We start from the raw sequence: 17,951 nt of genomic DNA on the forward strand, positions 1-17,951 counted from the left end.
CTTCCATTCCTGCTTGAGAATCCACAGTCAGCTTATCTATTCCACAGCAAGAGTCAGGTGATAGGGAGTAAGCCAGCTTGCTGATCTTTTGTGGTAGCCTACAAGTGTTTCTTGATGGAGCACCCTCTTCCCTTGCATTGGCTCTTCTAAGCTCTGTTATATAGTGCCATTAGTGGGACAGTGTGCCTCTGCATATTCAGTTTGCTTCTGATTAATGTGTGACTTGCATATGGCATTGTGGCTTCACTAGGATCGAGCACTACAGGGTGAACACCAAGTGCTGCTGCTATGAGTCACCCATGTGGCAAACCTGAGCTACCACCTTCACAAGGATGGGTGTGTCAGCCATGCTTTCAAAGCACCATCATACCTCACCAGCTTGTACAAGCATCTAAGACAGTATTCAAATTCTTGTCACCTGTTACGCAGACAAGGCTTTAGCCCTGTGCCCCAAAGAGTTGATTCAAAAAAGGCTGTGTCTGATTATTTTTCAGAACTGCTTGAGCCTGTGGGAGAGTGGCGAGAGTTTGTTCTGCACATGAGTGGATGTAGTGTCTGCTGTTGCTAGCTTACAGTTCTTTTAAAGTGCAAAAGACAAATTCTGGTTCTAAGCAATTTTGTTCTTTTTTTCATATTTTCCATGCCTTTTCTGCTTTGTAGTAAGGCTTTCACTGATGAGCGGTCTCGTGGGCATTTTGTCTGTGAAGTCTCTCTTTAATTATGGGGGATTTGTCTTTGTAGCAGCATGGATTTAACAGCGGTTTGGTTGTCTTGAGTTGTACACAGGAGATGGGTCTACCTGCTGTACCTCATAAATTACATTGTCCTGTTTAGCGTTACAGATTGTCCATATAATGAGTTTAGTTTGGCCATTATAAGGGAGGTGGTTGCTTATTGTGCTTGGAAGAGAGAGGTTGGATTTTGTATTCTGTGGGACATTTGTTATGATTAGTTCAAGTAAGGAATCGTACAGAATGAGAGTTTAGTCTGATTGGGGGTTGTGAGTAAGTAAGATTATTCTCAGCTAAAATGTTGGTTTAGTTCCTGATGATAACTTTTTGTTGTAAGACTAGAATTTTAGTTGTTTCTTTGAAGGTGCTTATGCTGGCTAATGGAGTACATAAAGGCTATTTTTTTAGACTAGTGAGATATTTGCTAACGATGTAGGCAAACTGCCAGTACCGCTGGTGTGGGTTTATCAGCGATGGTGAAAGTCTTGTGTCCTTTTAAATGAGCAGCATTATTTCTCCTCTAGTGTTACCATAGGAAGTTTTTTTGTTTTTTAAGTATGTGGTGTAGTTATTTTTGATCATAGATGAGGGACATTAAGTTTTATTTAATCTTTGTTTCTGTTATTACTAACATGTTGGGTTTGTCTTCTTTTATTGCACAGTTCAGGAATGTCTGCTTCATCTCAGTAGTCGGAGAGTTTATGGTGTGTGTTCAAATTGCCCTGATTTGTTTAGGAGGGTAGGATGGAGGAGTTTTACACTGGAGCATTAGAGAAACACAAAGCAGGGTTGAGCTCTGTTAAGTTTAGGTTCAGGAGTTAGTTGAGTATCCCTGGCAATGAAAAGCTTGAGAAGAGTTGGGTGAAAGATGGTGGAAATGTCTTTTATTCCATTTTACTGTTCGGGACATGTGTTTTGTCCATTTTACTGGTTGTTTGGGACCTGTGTTTTGTCCATTTTACTGTTTGGGACGTGTTTTGTCCATTTTACTGTTTGTTTGGGACATGTGTTTTGTCCATTTTACTGTTCGGGTCGTGTTTTGTCCATTTTACTGTTCGGGGCATGTGTTTTGTCCATTTTACTGTTTGGGACATGTGTTTTGTCCATTTTACTGTTCGGGACGTGTTTTGTCCATTTTACTGTTTGGGACGTGTTTTGTCCCTTTTACTGTTTGGGATATGTGTTTTGTCCATTTTACTTTTCGGGACATGTGTTTTGTCCATTTTACTGTTTGTTTGGGACATGTGTTTTGTCCATTTTACTGTTTGTTTGAGACGTGTTTTGTCCATTTTACTGTTCGGGACATGTGTTTTGTCCATTTTACTGTTCGGGATATGTGTTTTGTCCATTTTACTGTTTGGGACGTGTTTTGTCCATTTTACTGTTTGTTTGGGATGTGTTTTGTCCATTTTACTGTTCAGGACATGTGTTTTGTCCATTTTACTGTTTGTTTGGGACATGTGTTTTGTCCATTTTACTGTTTGTTTGGGAAAGGAGAGATATCTATACCAAACGATTGCAGCCCCCCAAATATCTCCAGCGCCCAAGTGAGAACTGCTCTCTCCAAAGCAAAAAACACAGCATCCATGGGACCTGATGGTGTCCCTGGCTGTGTGCTCCACGAACTCAATGAGGAATTAAACCCACAGTTAGGACAGCTGTTTAATCAAAGTCTTACCTCTGGATACGTACCCAGGGAGTGGCGCACTGCAACTGTGGTCCCACTTCACAAAGGCGGTGCCTCCACCGACCCTGGAAATTACCGGCCCATTAGCTTGGCAAGCCTTATCTGCAAAGCCATGGAGAGGATCATAATGGACCTCATAAATAAAGACATAGGGAATTTGCAGACTTTGGATCCAACCCAGTTTGGCTTTGTCAAAGGCAGATCATGCCTTTTAAACTTGGTTGACTTTTTCGAAACAGTCACCAAAGCCATTGATGAGGGAAAGGCAGTCCATACAGCCTACCTCGATCTGGCTAAGGCCTTCGATACAATACCCCACTCGGGTATCATTGAAAAACTCATCAGCTTAAATGTTAACCCATACATCACAAGATGGGTTGCAAACTGGCTGAGTGACAGAAACCACAGGGTCAGAGTTGCTGGCGCCATGTCAGACTCAAAGCCTGTCACAAGTGGTGTCCCACAGGGCTCAGTCCTGGGGCCCACTCTTGTTTGGCATCTACTTTTCTGAAGTACAAGCAAACACAGGAGGGTTATGGCTGACAAAGTTTGCAGATGACTGCAAACTGGGCGCCATAGTAGAAAACACATCTGACACAGATATCCTTCAGAAGGGTCTCACAGAAACGGATAACTGGTGCCAGAGCCACGGCCTAAAGTTAAATGCCAAAAAATGCATAGTCATACCCTTCGGGAAAAACAAGGTTACCCCTAGCTACCAAATAGGTGGCAATCCACTGAGCACAGAAGAAGTTATCAGGGACCTGGGGACCCAGGTAGATAGTAGTCTGTTATTCGACACCCATGTAGCTAAAGTAGTTAGGAAGACCTTCTACATTGCCCACCTTATCATGAAGGGATTCTCATCTAGATCAAGGGAGGTCATAGTCTCCCTTTACTCATCACTCATCAGACCAATGATTGAGTACAATGCCCCATTCGGAATGTATCTGACCCGACACTTGCAGCAGCTGGAGAGGCCACAAAAGTTCCTCACCAAAAGGATAAAGGGTCTCAAAAATCTGTCCTATGCTGCCCGACTGAAAGAACTCCAGCTCTATTCAGTCGCTTACCGCTTGCTCAGAGGTGACCTTTGCCTAACATACAAGGCCATGTCAAACCCAGATTTGATGAATATGCTTCACCTCAAAAAATCTAGATCCATCAGAGCCACAAGGGCGGGAGACTTAAACCTCGACACGGCTATTAATAAGACGTGCTGGAGGGATAGATTCATCACCCAAAGACTCCCTATGCTGTGGAACAAAATCCCGGTACATGTGAGGCAGAGCACCTCGCTGGCCTTGTTCAAGAGAAATCTTGACCAATGGATGGGAGATCGCAGATATACCCCAGGGATTACCTCAGTGTCACTGCTCGACAGAGGCACAGCAAAATAATGGGTATAGTTCCCCATACTAAAGGGGTGGCGTAAGCCACAAAACGATGGGCTAGGCTTGTAAATGCCCTCGGGCAGATAGCCTAGTATGAACCTATGAACCTATGAACATGTGTTTTGTCCATTTTACTGTTCGGGACATGTTTTGTCCATTTTACTGTTTGTTTGGGACATGTGTTTTGTCCATTTTACTGTTTGGGACGTGTTTTTGGCCATTTTACTGTTTGGGACATATATTTGAAAGTTTTAGGTAAAAGCTGTTGATTGTGTAGGAGTGCAGCAGCTTGTATTATTTTGTTAAGCAGGTTGTAGGGATACATTTTAATTGATACAGTGGATTACAAGCCAAGAAGTTTAGGTGTGAGAGTATGTTTTGTTATTGCAGTGTGAAAGGGGGGGTAATTAAAAAATAAAATAAGGAATTGATCATCCATGTCCTGGAATATGGACAGGGATGAACTTTGTTTTACATGGATTCCAGAGTAGCGGTATCCTCTACAAGAACTACCTGTCCCTCCAAACCATTCTGGTGATGTCCTCTTATGGTAGTATAGCAGTTAAGTATTAAGTCAGGATGAGTATCTGAAGTAGCTGGTTCCAGTTGATTAAAGTATTAGGCAGAACACAGGACTGAGTAAAAGCTGGGAGATTGGACAGAACACAGGACTGAGTGAAGGCTGGGGTGCTGGGCAGAACACCGGGCTGAGTGAAGGCTGGGACACTGGTCAGAACACAGGGCTTAGTGAAGGCTGGGGGCATTGGGCAGAACACAGGACTGAGTGAAGGCTGGGACGCTGGGCAAAACACAGGACTGAGTGAAGGCTGGGGCATTGGGCAGAACACAGGACTGAGTGAAGGCTGAGGCGTTGGGCAGAACACCAGGCTGAGTGAAGGCTGGGGCATTGGGCAGAACACCGGACTGAGTGAAGGCTGGGGCTTTGGGTAGAACACTGGGCTGAGTGAAGGCTTGGGCGTTGGGCAGAACACAGGACTGAGTGAAGGCCGGGGCATTGGGCAGAACACAGGACTGAGTGAAGGCTGGGGCATTGGGTAGAACACAGGACTGAGCAGATCTTTGCTGAAGGTGTTGGTTTTCCCATACCCACCCTCCCTATTCCTGTGTTGTTGTTTAAATTTGGAGGCTTTTGCAGTTGCCCGCCCCCACTGTAGATTTGATCTGGGGCACTCCCTCCAGTCCCATCTCTTTACCTCATTCTACCTAATAGACTCCTTCTGCACTTGTTTTTAGTCATTTTTAATTTAATTCCATTTTTTAAGCTGTTTGGTCTAACATTGCTACATACTCAAGTGTGCTAGCTTGCACTGCATTTGAATTGTTTTGACTGCTGTTTTAGCTACTTTTCTGTGTATGTATATGTATATATATATATATATATATATATATATATATATATATATATATATATATATATACCTTTCCTGTAACTAGTGTAGTTCAGATTCAGATTTGCTGTATCCAGGACTGTATGTAAGCTTCTGAGCGCCCCCCCCCCCCAAGCTTTCTGTGTTGGAGGGAAGCCTTCTAGCTTATCAGTGGGAGTGGTAAGCACTAGGTAACCTATCTACCACATAAGGAGTGGTCTGGCCCAGAAATTGTAGTTATTGGCCGTTTGGACAGTTTTTCCATCTCTCTCAACTTTCTGATTTAAAAGCCCACACTTGCACTTGTTTCCCCCCTTTCCTGTAACTAGTTTAGTCCAGATACAGATTCTTAGTTTTAGCACTTGAATTTGCTTATTCGTGATCAGCACTTGTTCAGAACTTGTAAGCACTAAATAACCTACTAATTACTACAGCACTCAACCTTCCTCATTACCTAGAGGAAAACAGTTTTGGTACTTACAGCTCTTGTACTCACTTTCCTCACTTATCTAGAGGAAAATATTTTTTTTATTCAGTCATGTCCAAGGGTCAGCTCCCAGTGTTCTCTCCTGTCTATCTGATGAATCTGGGCATCTTGGGGCAATGTAGAAATTGCCTCATGTACACAGACAACCTTCTCCTCCTACCACCCAACACTACAACCTGTGAGAGATGAACTTATCTAGCCAAACTGGAGGTAAAGCTCTCTCCAATCAAGACTGAACTTGCCAGTCAAGAGGAGAAGGTAAACACTTGCACCACACCACACTCATCACATAGTCTCACTAAATCTACAGCACCAAAATCCACACATAGAAACACAAAAACATTTGCGGAGGCTCTCAATAATAATCTGCTCAAGCAACAGAGACCTCCAAAGCAGAAATGCAAGCAACCTCCACCCCCCAACACAACCCAAATGACACATAGCCCACAGACTCAGTGTGCCACTCAACCACAGCCAATAAGGCAAAACAACATACCCAACACACTAGTCATAGGTGACTCTATAGTCAGGCACACTGATGTCCCACTCACCAGGCTAAACAAGGAGAAGGTTACTGTCAGCTGCCTGTCGGGTGCCAGGATCCACCACATAACCCACGCACTTAGGTCACTCCACAACAAGTCCAAATGTGACTCTGTCATTGTCCATGTTGGTGTGAACGACCTGAGATGGACCTCCCTGGACTACATGAAAAGAGACATAGAAGAGCTCTCCGATCTTGTAGCCAAGGCAGGTATGACCCTAGCCCTGAGTAGCATTCTGCCATCACCCAGAATGATGCTGCAGTACAAGGACAAAATGATTGACTTCAACAATTGGCTAAGCTTTTGGTGCCATTCTAAAGGGATCCAGTATCTGTCTGCCTGGGATGTCATGGCCGACAGACCACGATGCTTTGCCAGAGATGGCCTGCACCTGTCACCCTTGGGATTCCGGATACTGGCTAAGGTTCTTGCCACCCCTATAGTGCCTTTTTTAGGCAAGGTTCAAATGACAAATTCACCACCCTAACAGGAACAGGCAAGCAAAAACTGAGGGTGATGCTACTCAATGCTAGAAGTCTAAATCTCAAAATGCACTCACTCAAGGCACTCCTTAAAATGGAGAACATCGATATCTGTGCAGTGACTTGAGACCTGGTTCAAGGCTCCAGAGAGCACCCCTGCACTACCAGGCTATAACGCATACCACACTTTTCGGCCATGTAATCTGGGCCGGAACACCAAAGGCGGAGGTGTGTCCATATTCATTAAGGATATCCACACCTCCAGGCTAGTTGCTCAGCATAATGCATCTGAGGTTATCCAAGTGCAACTAACTCTGGGCAAAACTACAATCCAAATTGTAGCTTGCTACAGATCACCCACCATGCCCCAGGATTCCCACTCCTCTTTTCTTGATGTACTGGAAAATATTAGGGTTCAACCAAACACCCTAATAATGGGCGATTTAAACTACCCCACCATTAACTGGGAAAACTACTCATGTACCAACTCCTTCACTCAACACTTCTGGAATTCATAAACTCCAGATGTTCATCGTGCTTCACTGTTGCAGTCAGTACTCTTGAGTTATCCTACTGGCAGGCTACCCACAGTCAGCCTGAATTCCAAAGTCCTGGTCCAGTATCAGTTGCTGTCATCTCTTCCCTGACGTCAGTGCACCAAGGGTATAAAAGGTGCAGCCGACGCCATTTTCTTCAGTCTGTCTTGCCGCGCGGTGCCCGAAGCAAAAGCAGTTCGCAAGTGCCGGTCGGCCGACTCCTGAGATTTTCGAAATCAAATTTCAGATCTGAAGTCTTCATTAAAGCTAAGTACCCCATTGGGGAAACTTTATTCTTGCTCCAGACCGACGACAGAAAAAGTTAACAGTTGTATTTCTTGTGGGAAGCAAATACCTTATAAGGATTTTCACTCTTACTGTATTCCTTGCCTAGGCCCTGACCACGATGTTGCTTGTTGTCGGTTTTGTGCTAGATTTAACCAACGCACTATAAAGCGTCGGTACGATTTTGCCTTTCATTACTTCGGCCAAAGATTCAATTATACTATGCCGTCGGAGCAACCAACGACCGGAATTTCTAAAAAACGCAAGGATAAAGACAAGGACAGGCATCCAAGGTCCAAAACCGACGACGAGGCTTCAGCTAAGCTTGTCTTTGGTTCACCAGTTCTCAGTGAGGCGCGTTCACAGCCCCTGACACCCGCTACCTCAGAGCCACAGGCCGCTTCCGACTCCCACGTGGAGCCAACTGGGCCTCTGGAAACTCAAGGTATTGGATCCTCGGAAACTATTCCCTCAGATGCGTCCGGAGACGCTGTGCAGGCATCGGCTTCTGAGGGTGTTTTCAGACCAACTCAGTTGTATGTAAAGCCATCTTCAGCTTCCAAGCCAAAAACTAAAGCAGCTCTAAAGACAAGGAAACAAGTACAGCATTCTCCATGCCTAAAAAACAAATGCTCAAAATGGCCGAAAACCTTATTACTTTGATCAGGGGTTCCCATCCCCCTCCTGATAAGAGGCCTAGGCAAGAGACAGAATATGAATCTTCAGATCAGGTTTCCATTTCCTCTGATTCCTCCTCTGATCAGGAATACTCCCTTCCTCCCTATGAGGATTCTGATGCTGAAGAATCTATTTCTTCAGCTTCTCCTCCAGAAGATTTCTCCTTTGGGGGAAACCCTGCATACCACGAGGGAGCACTTTCATTGGGAGAGCCAGGATTACTCAGAATCTAAGAAAAGGCTCAGAGATTTTCCTTTACTTCCTCAGCACAGGCCCCTTGCTATTCCCCCTGTTCTGGACATTATAGATGATGTTTTTTCAGAGTCCGGCCTGTCTCCAGACTCTATACACCCTGCACCGGTTAAGCCTGTCTCCAGACTCTATACACCCTGCACCGGTTAAGCCAGACAGATACTGCAGGGTCCCAGATTCCCATAAATTTCTTTATAAAAACCCTGCTGCTGACCCAGAAACCATATCTCAGGGTCCTAAGGGAGTCAAAGCTTCCATTGCCAAAAACTCTGTCCCCTCTGATAGGGATTCAAGGGCACTAGACAGATGGGGGAAAAAAGTTTACACTTCTGCTACTTTGACTGTAAGGACCTTAAATTGTCAATTTCATATGCTTAAATATTAACAATACCTAATGTCACTACTAAAACAGAAAATGTTGACTAACTCTGAATGTCCTGAAAACAAGGAAATGCTGGATTTATTGCATGCAGCTGAACAAGTGGGAAAACATACTTTGCAATGTGGTTTTGATTCTTTGGAGGCCTCTTGTAGGTCCGCTGTAACGGGTTCTGTGATTAGGAGGCATGCTTGGTTAAAGGAACAGAATCTGCCTGATCATGTTAAAGCAAAATTATTAGATGCTCCATTACAGCATGATACTTTGTTTGGTGTTAAGGCAGAAGAGGTGTTGAAGAAATTGGAGGATAAAGCGAAATCTTTGCAGACAGTTAAGGATTTTTTACAGGTACAGCCACCTAGATTTAGCAGGAACTGGCCTTCAAAAAATTGGTCCTTTCCAGTGTCAGACAGGCCACAAAGAGGCAGGTACAGACGCCCTAGAGGCAGATCCCAGAGCCCCAAGGCTCATGCAGGCCTAAGCAATGGGATGCTTCTACCTTCAAAAGTGGAGAAGATAAATCTCAACCTTACAGGAAACAGTCCCAATGACTTTCCTCTACTAGTACCAAGCACTTACCTTTTACAAGCTCCCTTAGGGGGAAAACTGGCACTTTTTTCACAGAACTGGCACATGATCACCCTGGACAAATGGGTCTTGAATATAGTGTCTCAGGGATACAGGTTCCACTTTCACACCCTGCCAAAGGCAAGAGGCATGCCAGACCTGCCACACAATCAATGGGCAGAGGCACAAAAGCAAGTTTCATCCCTCATGGACATGGGGGCCATTCAGCGAGTACCACTGGTACCCTGACAGGACAAAGCCTGGAGACCAGTACTGGACCTGTCTATTCTAAACACTTTTCTGGACGTTCCAAAATTCAAAATGTTGACTCTGCAGCAGCTTTTGATGGGCAAGAAGGTTTTGCCTGCCTGTTTTATACCCCTGACGTCATGGAAGAGGAGACGGCAACCGAAGCAGGACCCAAGACTTTGGAATTCAGGCTGACTGAGGGCAACCTGCCAGCAGATTACCCAAATGGAATGACTGCAGCAGTGAATACACTCGAACATCTACATTTATGGTAAGTGTACACAACTGTACTTTTTCTCTAAATCCAGAACTGGCTTTGCCACTGCAGTCTTGAGGACCTTATAGCTGGTCCTAATGCTATCTAATTTCCTTTTCCCATACTTAGCTTTAGAATCTACCCAAATGTGATGACTGCAACAGTGAAACATGAAGAACATAGTACAGTTACCATAAATGTAGATGTTCAAGTGTATTCATTGTTGCAGTCCTAGTTACCCCCTCTCCAGCCCCCTGACTTCTATTGGCTATACCTCTATTCTTGCTTACTATGCTTAAAGCTTTTTGGTGTATTTGCTTTTTTGTTGGAGGTGTAACCATGTGTATATAATTGCTTCCCATTATGGGGGCACCTGACATCTATGGCAAGAAAAACTGATGTAATGGCATCGGCTGCATGCTTTGTACCCCTGACTACCTGACGTCATGGAGGATGAGACAGCAACTAACGCAGGACCCAAGACTTGAATAATCAGGCCGACTGAGGGGCTACTGCAAGCAGATAACCCAAATGTGATGACTGCAACAGTGAATATACTCGAATATCTACATTTATGGTAAGTGTACACAACTGTACTTTCTTTCTGTTGTAGAATGTTTTGTCTACTGCATGCTGTTAATTTAGTTCTTTCTATTGTAAGATGTTTTGTCTACTGTATGCTGTTAAATTAGTTGTTCTTTCTATTGTAGGATGTTTTGTCTATTGCATGCTGTTAATTTAGTTCTTTCCATTGTCGAATGTTTTGTCTACTGCATGCTATTAATTTAGTTGTTATTTCTATTATAGGATGTTTTGTCTACTGTATGCTGTTAATTTAGTTCTGTAATTCTAGAATGTTTTGTCTACTGTATACTGTTAATTTAGTTTTTTCTATTGCAGGATGTTTTGTCCACTGTATGCTGTTAATTTAGCTGTTCTTTCTATTGTAGAATGTTTTGTCTACTGTATGCTGTTAATTTAGTTGCTGTTTCTATTTTAGGATATTTTGTCTACTGTATGCTGTTAATTTAGTTGTTCTTTCTCTTTTGTCTACTGTATGCTGTTAATTTAGTTATTTCTATTTTAGGATGTTTTGTCTACTGTATGCTGTTAATTTAGTTAGGTAATTATTGTAGAATGTTTTGTCTACTGTATGCTGTTAATTTAGGTGTTCTTATTATTGTAGAATGTTTTGTCTACTGTATGCTGTTAATTTAGTTAGGTAATAATTGTAGAATGTTTTGTCTACTGTATGTTGTTAATTTAGTTAGGTAATTATTGTAGAATGTTTTGTCTACTGTATGCTGTTAATTTAGTTCTTTCTATTGTAGAATGTTTCATCTACTGTATGCTGTTAATTTAGTTCTTTCTATTGTAGAATGTTTTGTCTACTGTGTGCTGTTAATTTAGTTCTTTCTATTGTATGATGTTTTGTTTACTGTATGCTGTTAATTTAGTTTGGTAATTATTGTAGAATGTTTTGTCTATTGTATGCTGTTAATTTAGTTCTTTCTATTGTAGAATGTATTGTCTACTGTATGCTGTTAATTTAGGTGTTCTTTCTATTGTAGAATGTTTTGTCTACTGTATGCTGTTAATTTAGTTGTTCTTTTTATTGTAGGATGTTTTGTCTACTGTATACTGTTAATTCAGTTCGGTAATTATTGTAGAATGTTTTGTCTATTGTATGCTGTTAATTTAGTTCTTTCTGTTTTAGAATGTATTGTCTACTGCATGCTGTTAATTTAGTTCTTTCTATTGTAGAATGTTTCGTCTACTGTATGCTGTTAATTTAGTTCTTTCTATTGTAGGATGTTTTGTCTACTGTATGCTGTTAATTTAGTTCGGTAATTATTGTAGAATGTTTTGTCTATTGTATGCTGTTAATTTAGTTCTTTCTATTGCAGAATGTATTGTCTACTGTATGCTGTTAATTTAGTTCTTTCTATTGTAGAATGTTTTGTCTACTGTATGCTGTTAATTTAGTTGTTGTTTCTATTGTAGGATATTTTGCTACTGTATGCTGTTAATTTAGTTTGGTAATTATAGAATGTTTTGTCTACTGTATGCTGTTAATTTAGGTGTTCTTTCTATTGTAGAATGTTTTGTCTACCGTATGCTGTTAATTCAGTTGTTCTTTTTATTGTAGAATGTTTTGTCTACTGTATGCTGTTAATTTAGTTGTTCTTTCTTCCCTTCCTGCTCTCATACTGCAGGAGGCATTTACTAGCACAGGTTGTTCATGGGCATTAACAATTGTGTTTTTTTTCTTTTTTCTTTTAAATAGTTGTTGAACGAGTTGACCCGTGTGCATCTATGTATAGCCGTTCAATCCAAGGTCACCACATTTGCTTATTAGTTAAAAAGGTAAGCATTTGCCTTTGTTTAACAGTATTAAGTGACCTTTTACATAGAATGTCAGTAGAAATGAAAGTTTTGTGCACCTGGCATAATGCTACAGGAAGACAGGGCGTGTGATGCAGATATTAGGATCACTCAACACACAAAGCTATTCCAGTTTGCTCTCTGTTTTCTTTCTTTCTTAATTATTCTTCCTCCCATCCAGTAATACACTGCTTCTTCTGCTTTTCCATTTCTAGACAAAATAAAGGAAAACAAGAATAGAAAAGAAACAGAAGGCATGTAAATAGTTACTTCCTGCATCCCAGGCTATGCGTATGCGAAAGTTGTGATGCTTTTCCATAATGATAGGTCTCTGAATAGAGCTGTGTTTGTAGAAACATGTAGGACTTTGACCTCACTCAGTAGGACTACTTTGCATGTTGAATATTTGCATGTTCTTGTATCCTAATGCACTATTACCTGTTACATCTCTAGTTCTGACAATTTGAAAAATGTTGAGATAAAAACTGGTAAAAAAGACAAGGGGGATTTTGGTGGGTAAACTGTTTCCTGCAGCACACATGTATGTTTATGTATCTCTTGCATTTAATTCAAGCTTCTAATTCAACTCAAAGCCCTTTAGAGGACCACCAACGAGTCTGTAACCAATGGAGTTGTCCTTCGGCTTTTCCCGGTTAGGGGTCGCCACAGCGGAACTCCAGTCCACTAATGATTGGCAGTAGATTTTTATGTGCCGAGTTGCCGGCCCTGACGCACAACCTTCAACGAAGGTATGCCCATTCACACATGTCTCCACACAGAAGATGCTCTAGCTGGGAATTGAACAGGACAACGTCTTACTGTGAGGCGACAACGCTACCGCAGCACCACTACCGCACGAGTCTGTAACCAATACAGGCAAGTAAATCATTTCAAGATGAAATGTTCTATTGTAGTTTTTAACACACACAAAATTATGTTGACTTCCTCACCTCTCTTAGAGAGTTCCATAACTTGACTCCTGTTATATGTAATGCTTTTTTTTAATTCGCTGATGAAGCATTGTCAATATGCAAAAAGTAATGTATTGTTTTTGTGGATGGGCACCATGTTTAGCAAAATGTAAATTTAGGGTTGAAGCCAGTGCTTCATCTTATGTTAAAGAACACCATGTCACTTTTAAAGAGTCTGTAATGGCCTGAATAAACATGTAAGATGTCCTTCAAGGATGCATCTGCAGTCCTTACAAATGGGTTGTCCTGTCGTCAGGCAGCCCTTCGGTCGGCCGGATTCCAAAGTCTGGGTCTGGCCTCGGCTGGTGTCGCACTTCACCCGACGTCATAGCTGCAGTTCTTCGGGTATAAAGGCATCAGCCGACACCATTTTCCTCAGTCTTTCTTGCCGCGTGGCGCCCGAAGCAGAAGCTGTTCGCAAGTGCCGGTCGGTCAGAACCAGAGATTACTACTACCGAATACAACTTCGAAGACTTCTAAAAAGCTAAGTACCCCATTGGGGACTCTTTCTTGCCTCAGCCGATGTCAGAAAAAGTGAATAACTGTTTAACTTGTGGGAAACAAATACCTCATAAAGATTTCCACTCTTATTGCTTACCTTGTTTAGGCCCAGACCACGACGTGGCAGCTTGTCTAGCCTGTGCTTCTTTTAACCGACGGACGCTTAGACGTCGGTCGGAATTTGCTGAGCAGTTTTTCGACTCTGATTTTGCTTATAAGATGCCGTCAGATCCTCCGACTACACAAATAACCAAAAAACGCAAGGAAAAGGACCGACACTCGAGGTCCGCGGTTTCGGCTGAAACCACGGTCAAGCAAACCGCGAGTGTCTCGGTTTCGGCTGAAACCGAGCAAGCAGTTCTTCCTTCAGCCGAAAGCATGCCTTCCACCGAGGCTTCTTCTAACCTCGTGGAATCGGCTTCGGAAATCCAACCTGCTGTTGCGATTTCTCAGGAATTATCAGACACTATTCCCTTGGATATTTCTACTCCTGCACGTGGAGCTGCTAGGCCTCCTGCAGCCATGTCCATTAAGGCCTTTGCCAGGGCTAAAGCTACAAAAACTGTACCTGTTAAGACCCCTACTCACAGGCCCAGTTCTAGTTCCCAAATGCTTTCTTTGGCAGAGGATCTTATTTCTTTAATCCGGGGATCCCAGCCTCATCCAGACAGGGCCTCTCATCCACCTCCAGAGAAGAGGCCTAGAGCAGAGCCCCCTGAGCCAGTGTCCACAGATGATTCCTCTGATGATTCAGATAATACAGACCCTCCAGAGGCTCCTTATTCCCCTTATGAAGACTCTGATGCTGAAGAGTCCATCCCTTCTGCCTCTCCACCTGAGGAATTTTCCTTTGGGGAAACCTTGCATGCTATGAGGGAACAATTTCAATGGCAGGGCCAAGATTTTTCAGACTCCAGGAAAAGGCTTAGAACCTTCTTGCATTTACCACAGCATAGGCCTTTAGCTATACCTCCAGTTCTTTCTGTTGTAGATGATGCATTTAATGATGCTTGTACTGCTCCTGATTCATTACCTCTGGCCCCTGCTAAGCCCGATAGGTACTACAGGGTCCCGGACACGCATCACCATTTATACAAGGCTCCTTTTGCAGATCCCGAAACTATCTCCCAGGGGCCTAAGGCTGTAGCAACTACCTCTGCTAAAAATCCCCTCCCCTCTGAAAGGGAATCCAGATCCTTAGAGAGATGGGGTAAAAAAGTTTACACTTCTGCTACTCTGTCAGCTAGGGCCTTGAACTGTCAATTTCATATGATCCAATATCAAGAATATATGCTTGACCAGTTAACTAAAAAAACTGTCCTCTGATGAACCTTTTGATAAGAAGTATGTTCAGGAAATGGTACATAACATTCAGCAAGTTAGTAACCATTCTTTAAAATGCGGCTATGATGCACTGGAGGCTTCCTTTAGATCAGCCATGACTGGCACAGTTATCAGAAGGCATGCATGGTTGAAAGAGCAGGCCTTACCGGACCATGTCAAATCAAAACTGTTAGATGCTCCCATGGACAAGGCCAATTTATTTGGTTCTCCTGCACAACAGGTACTGAAGAAGATGGAGGAGAAGGCAAAATCTGTACAAACAGTAAAAGATTTCTTACAGGTCCAACCTCCAAGGTTTAGCAGGAATTGGCCCTCCAAAAATTGGTCCTTTCCAGACTCCTCTAAAGCACAGAGAGGCAGGAACAGGCGATCAAGAGGCAGAAACCAATCCAGGGGTGCCTACAGGGGACGCCAGTGGCAGGGTAACAACCAGCGAGGCACAGACACAGCCACCACCAATGCAACAGGACAATCACAGTGACTTGGCTCTGGCACCGCCTACCAGGGAACAACTAGAAGCACCCTTAGGCAGAAGGCTAGCCTTATTCTCAATAAACTGGCATTACATCACAAGAGACAAGTGGATTTTACAGACAATAGACCAAGGCTACAGGTTCCACTTCCATACCCTACCAGGGAAGAGAGGAATGCCAAACCTGCCTCCAAATCAAAAGACAGAAGCTCTAAAACAAATATCTCAATTATTAAGGATGAGAGCTGTGGAAAAGGTACCATCTATGGAACAAGGAAAGGGATTTTACTCCAGACTCTTCCTGGTACCAAGAAAAGAGAAGAATTGGAGGCCTATTCTCGACCTGTCCGCTTTAAACACATTCCTCATTGTTCCAAAATTCAAAATGCTGACTCTACAGCAGCTTCTTCCCATGCTGGGCAAGGAGTCTTGGCTGGTAACTCTAGATCTCAAGGAGGCATACCTGTACGTCCCCATACGACCAAATTGCAGAAGATACCTCAGATTTCTTGCAGGATCAGAGCATTATCAATTCTCAGCATTGCCCTTTGGCTTATCTACTGCGCCCAGAGTGTTCACGAAATGCCTGGCATCAGTAATTGCTCATTGCAGGCTTCAGGGAATCCAAATTTACCCCTACCTGGACGACTGCCTGATACAAGCGGACAACAAAAACAAACTAACAGAAGACTTACAAAGAGTCATTTACCTGCTACAAGCCCTGGGATATACAGTCAGTATAAAAAAGTCAAGGCTGATACCATCCCAAAGAATAACCTTTTTGGGTGCAGAACTGGACACATCAAAGCAAATGGCATTCCTAACTGCAGAAAAGCAAGAGCAACTACCCCTCTACTTCTTGGCATTAACAAAGCAGAACCATCTAACAGCAAGAAAAGTACTGCAAGCCTTGGGCTTCATGGCATCCTGCATAATACTGGTCCCTCATGCCAGACTGCATATGAGAAAGCTACAGTGGTACCTAAAGAATTTATGGTCTCAACACAAGCACAGCCTAGAAACCAAAATTCCAATATTCCCATGCCTGAAGCAAGAGTTCCTATGGTGGGCTCAGGCCTGTCAGTCAAACACAGGATTGCACTTCCACAGCATTCAACCAAGCCAAACCATCACGACGGACGCCTCAGACCTCAGTTGGGGGGCCCACATGCTGGGCAGGTGCATACAAGGCTTATGGACTCAAGACCAGCTGCACCTACACATAAATCTAAAGGAAATGCTGGCAGTAAAATTGGCAATCCAGACATTCAGACCATTTCTCCGAGAAGGTCAGTTGATGATAAGGACAGACAACACAACAGTTATGTGGTACATCAACAAACAGGGAGGCACACATTCATACCCTCTATGCCGGATGGCACTGGACCTATGGAACGTGGCTCTGAGCTACAACATTCAGTTACAAGCAATTTTTGTACCGGGAAAAGAAAACGTTCTAGCAGACATATTAAGCAGGACTACCACAGATGCACACGAATGGATGCTACATCCGGACATCTTCAAAGACATTACAAGGAAATGGGGACTCCCACAAATAGACTTATTTGCATCCCCACAAAATCACCAGCTAAAGAAATTCTGCACAAGGATGTACCACCCACTTGCTTGGAAGGTGGACTCCCTATCTTTCAGTTGGGAAAACCTGACAGCATATGCATTCCCACCACTTCCTTTGATGCACAAGGTGCTATTGAAGATCAAAGAGAACCGTCCAAGGATCATCCTGATAGCTCCAGACTGGCCAAGACAACATTGGTACCCATTACTAAGGAGCATGTCTCGGGAACAAATATGGACACTACCCCTGGTTCCATTGCTGTTAACACAGAACAACTACAACATCCTGCATCCAAGCCTGAAAACTCTGCAGCTGACTGCCTGGAACATTACATAACATCAATTAACCCAAATTTATCACAAAGGGTTAAAGACATTATCCTTGAGGCTCGCAGACCCTCAGCAAGGAAAAATTATGCAGCAAAATGGAAAAGATATCTCATTTGAAGTACTGCAAAGGGAGAAGATGTGTCACAGGTAAACATAGCCAGCATCCTGGAATACTTGGCAGAGCTCTTCCACACAGGCCTGTCCTATTCTTCCATCAAGATACATGCATCAGCTATTTCAGCAGAATACAGCTCAGATCCTCCTGTCTTCTCGCATCCTCTGCTCAGGCAGTTTCTGAGAGGAATTAAAAATGTAAAACCTCCTAGGAAACCACCATTGCCAGCATGGGACTTGAACTTTGTGCTAGAAAAATTGACACTTCCTCCTTTCGAACCAGCAGCAACAGCAGAATTACAATACTTATCATGGAAGACTGCTTTCCTGCTGGCAATCA

The 17,951-nt window shown here is 43.1% G+C and overlaps 1 protein-coding gene across 1 annotated transcript in view; it reads left to right on the forward strand.

The window, feature by feature from the left end:
- Nucleotides 1-17,951, forward strand: part of AP3D1 (adaptor related protein complex 3 subunit delta 1) — a 3,080,434-nt gene that overhangs the window by 2,891,141 nt on the left and 171,342 nt on the right. Inside the window, exon 35 of the mRNA XM_044055492.1 lies at nucleotides 12,204-12,283. Within this exon, the coding sequence (XP_043911427.1) occupies nucleotides 12,204-12,283 (80 nt within the window). The remainder of the gene's footprint in view (nucleotides 1-12,203; nucleotides 12,284-17,951) is intronic.

This window comes from Protopterus annectens, chromosome 13.part0 (genome assembly GCF_019279795.1).
Source record: "Protopterus annectens isolate FY-2018-M chromosome 13.part0, PAN1.0, whole genome shotgun sequence".
Taxonomy (NCBI): Eukaryota; Metazoa; Chordata; order Ceratodontiformes; family Protopteridae; genus Protopterus; species Protopterus annectens.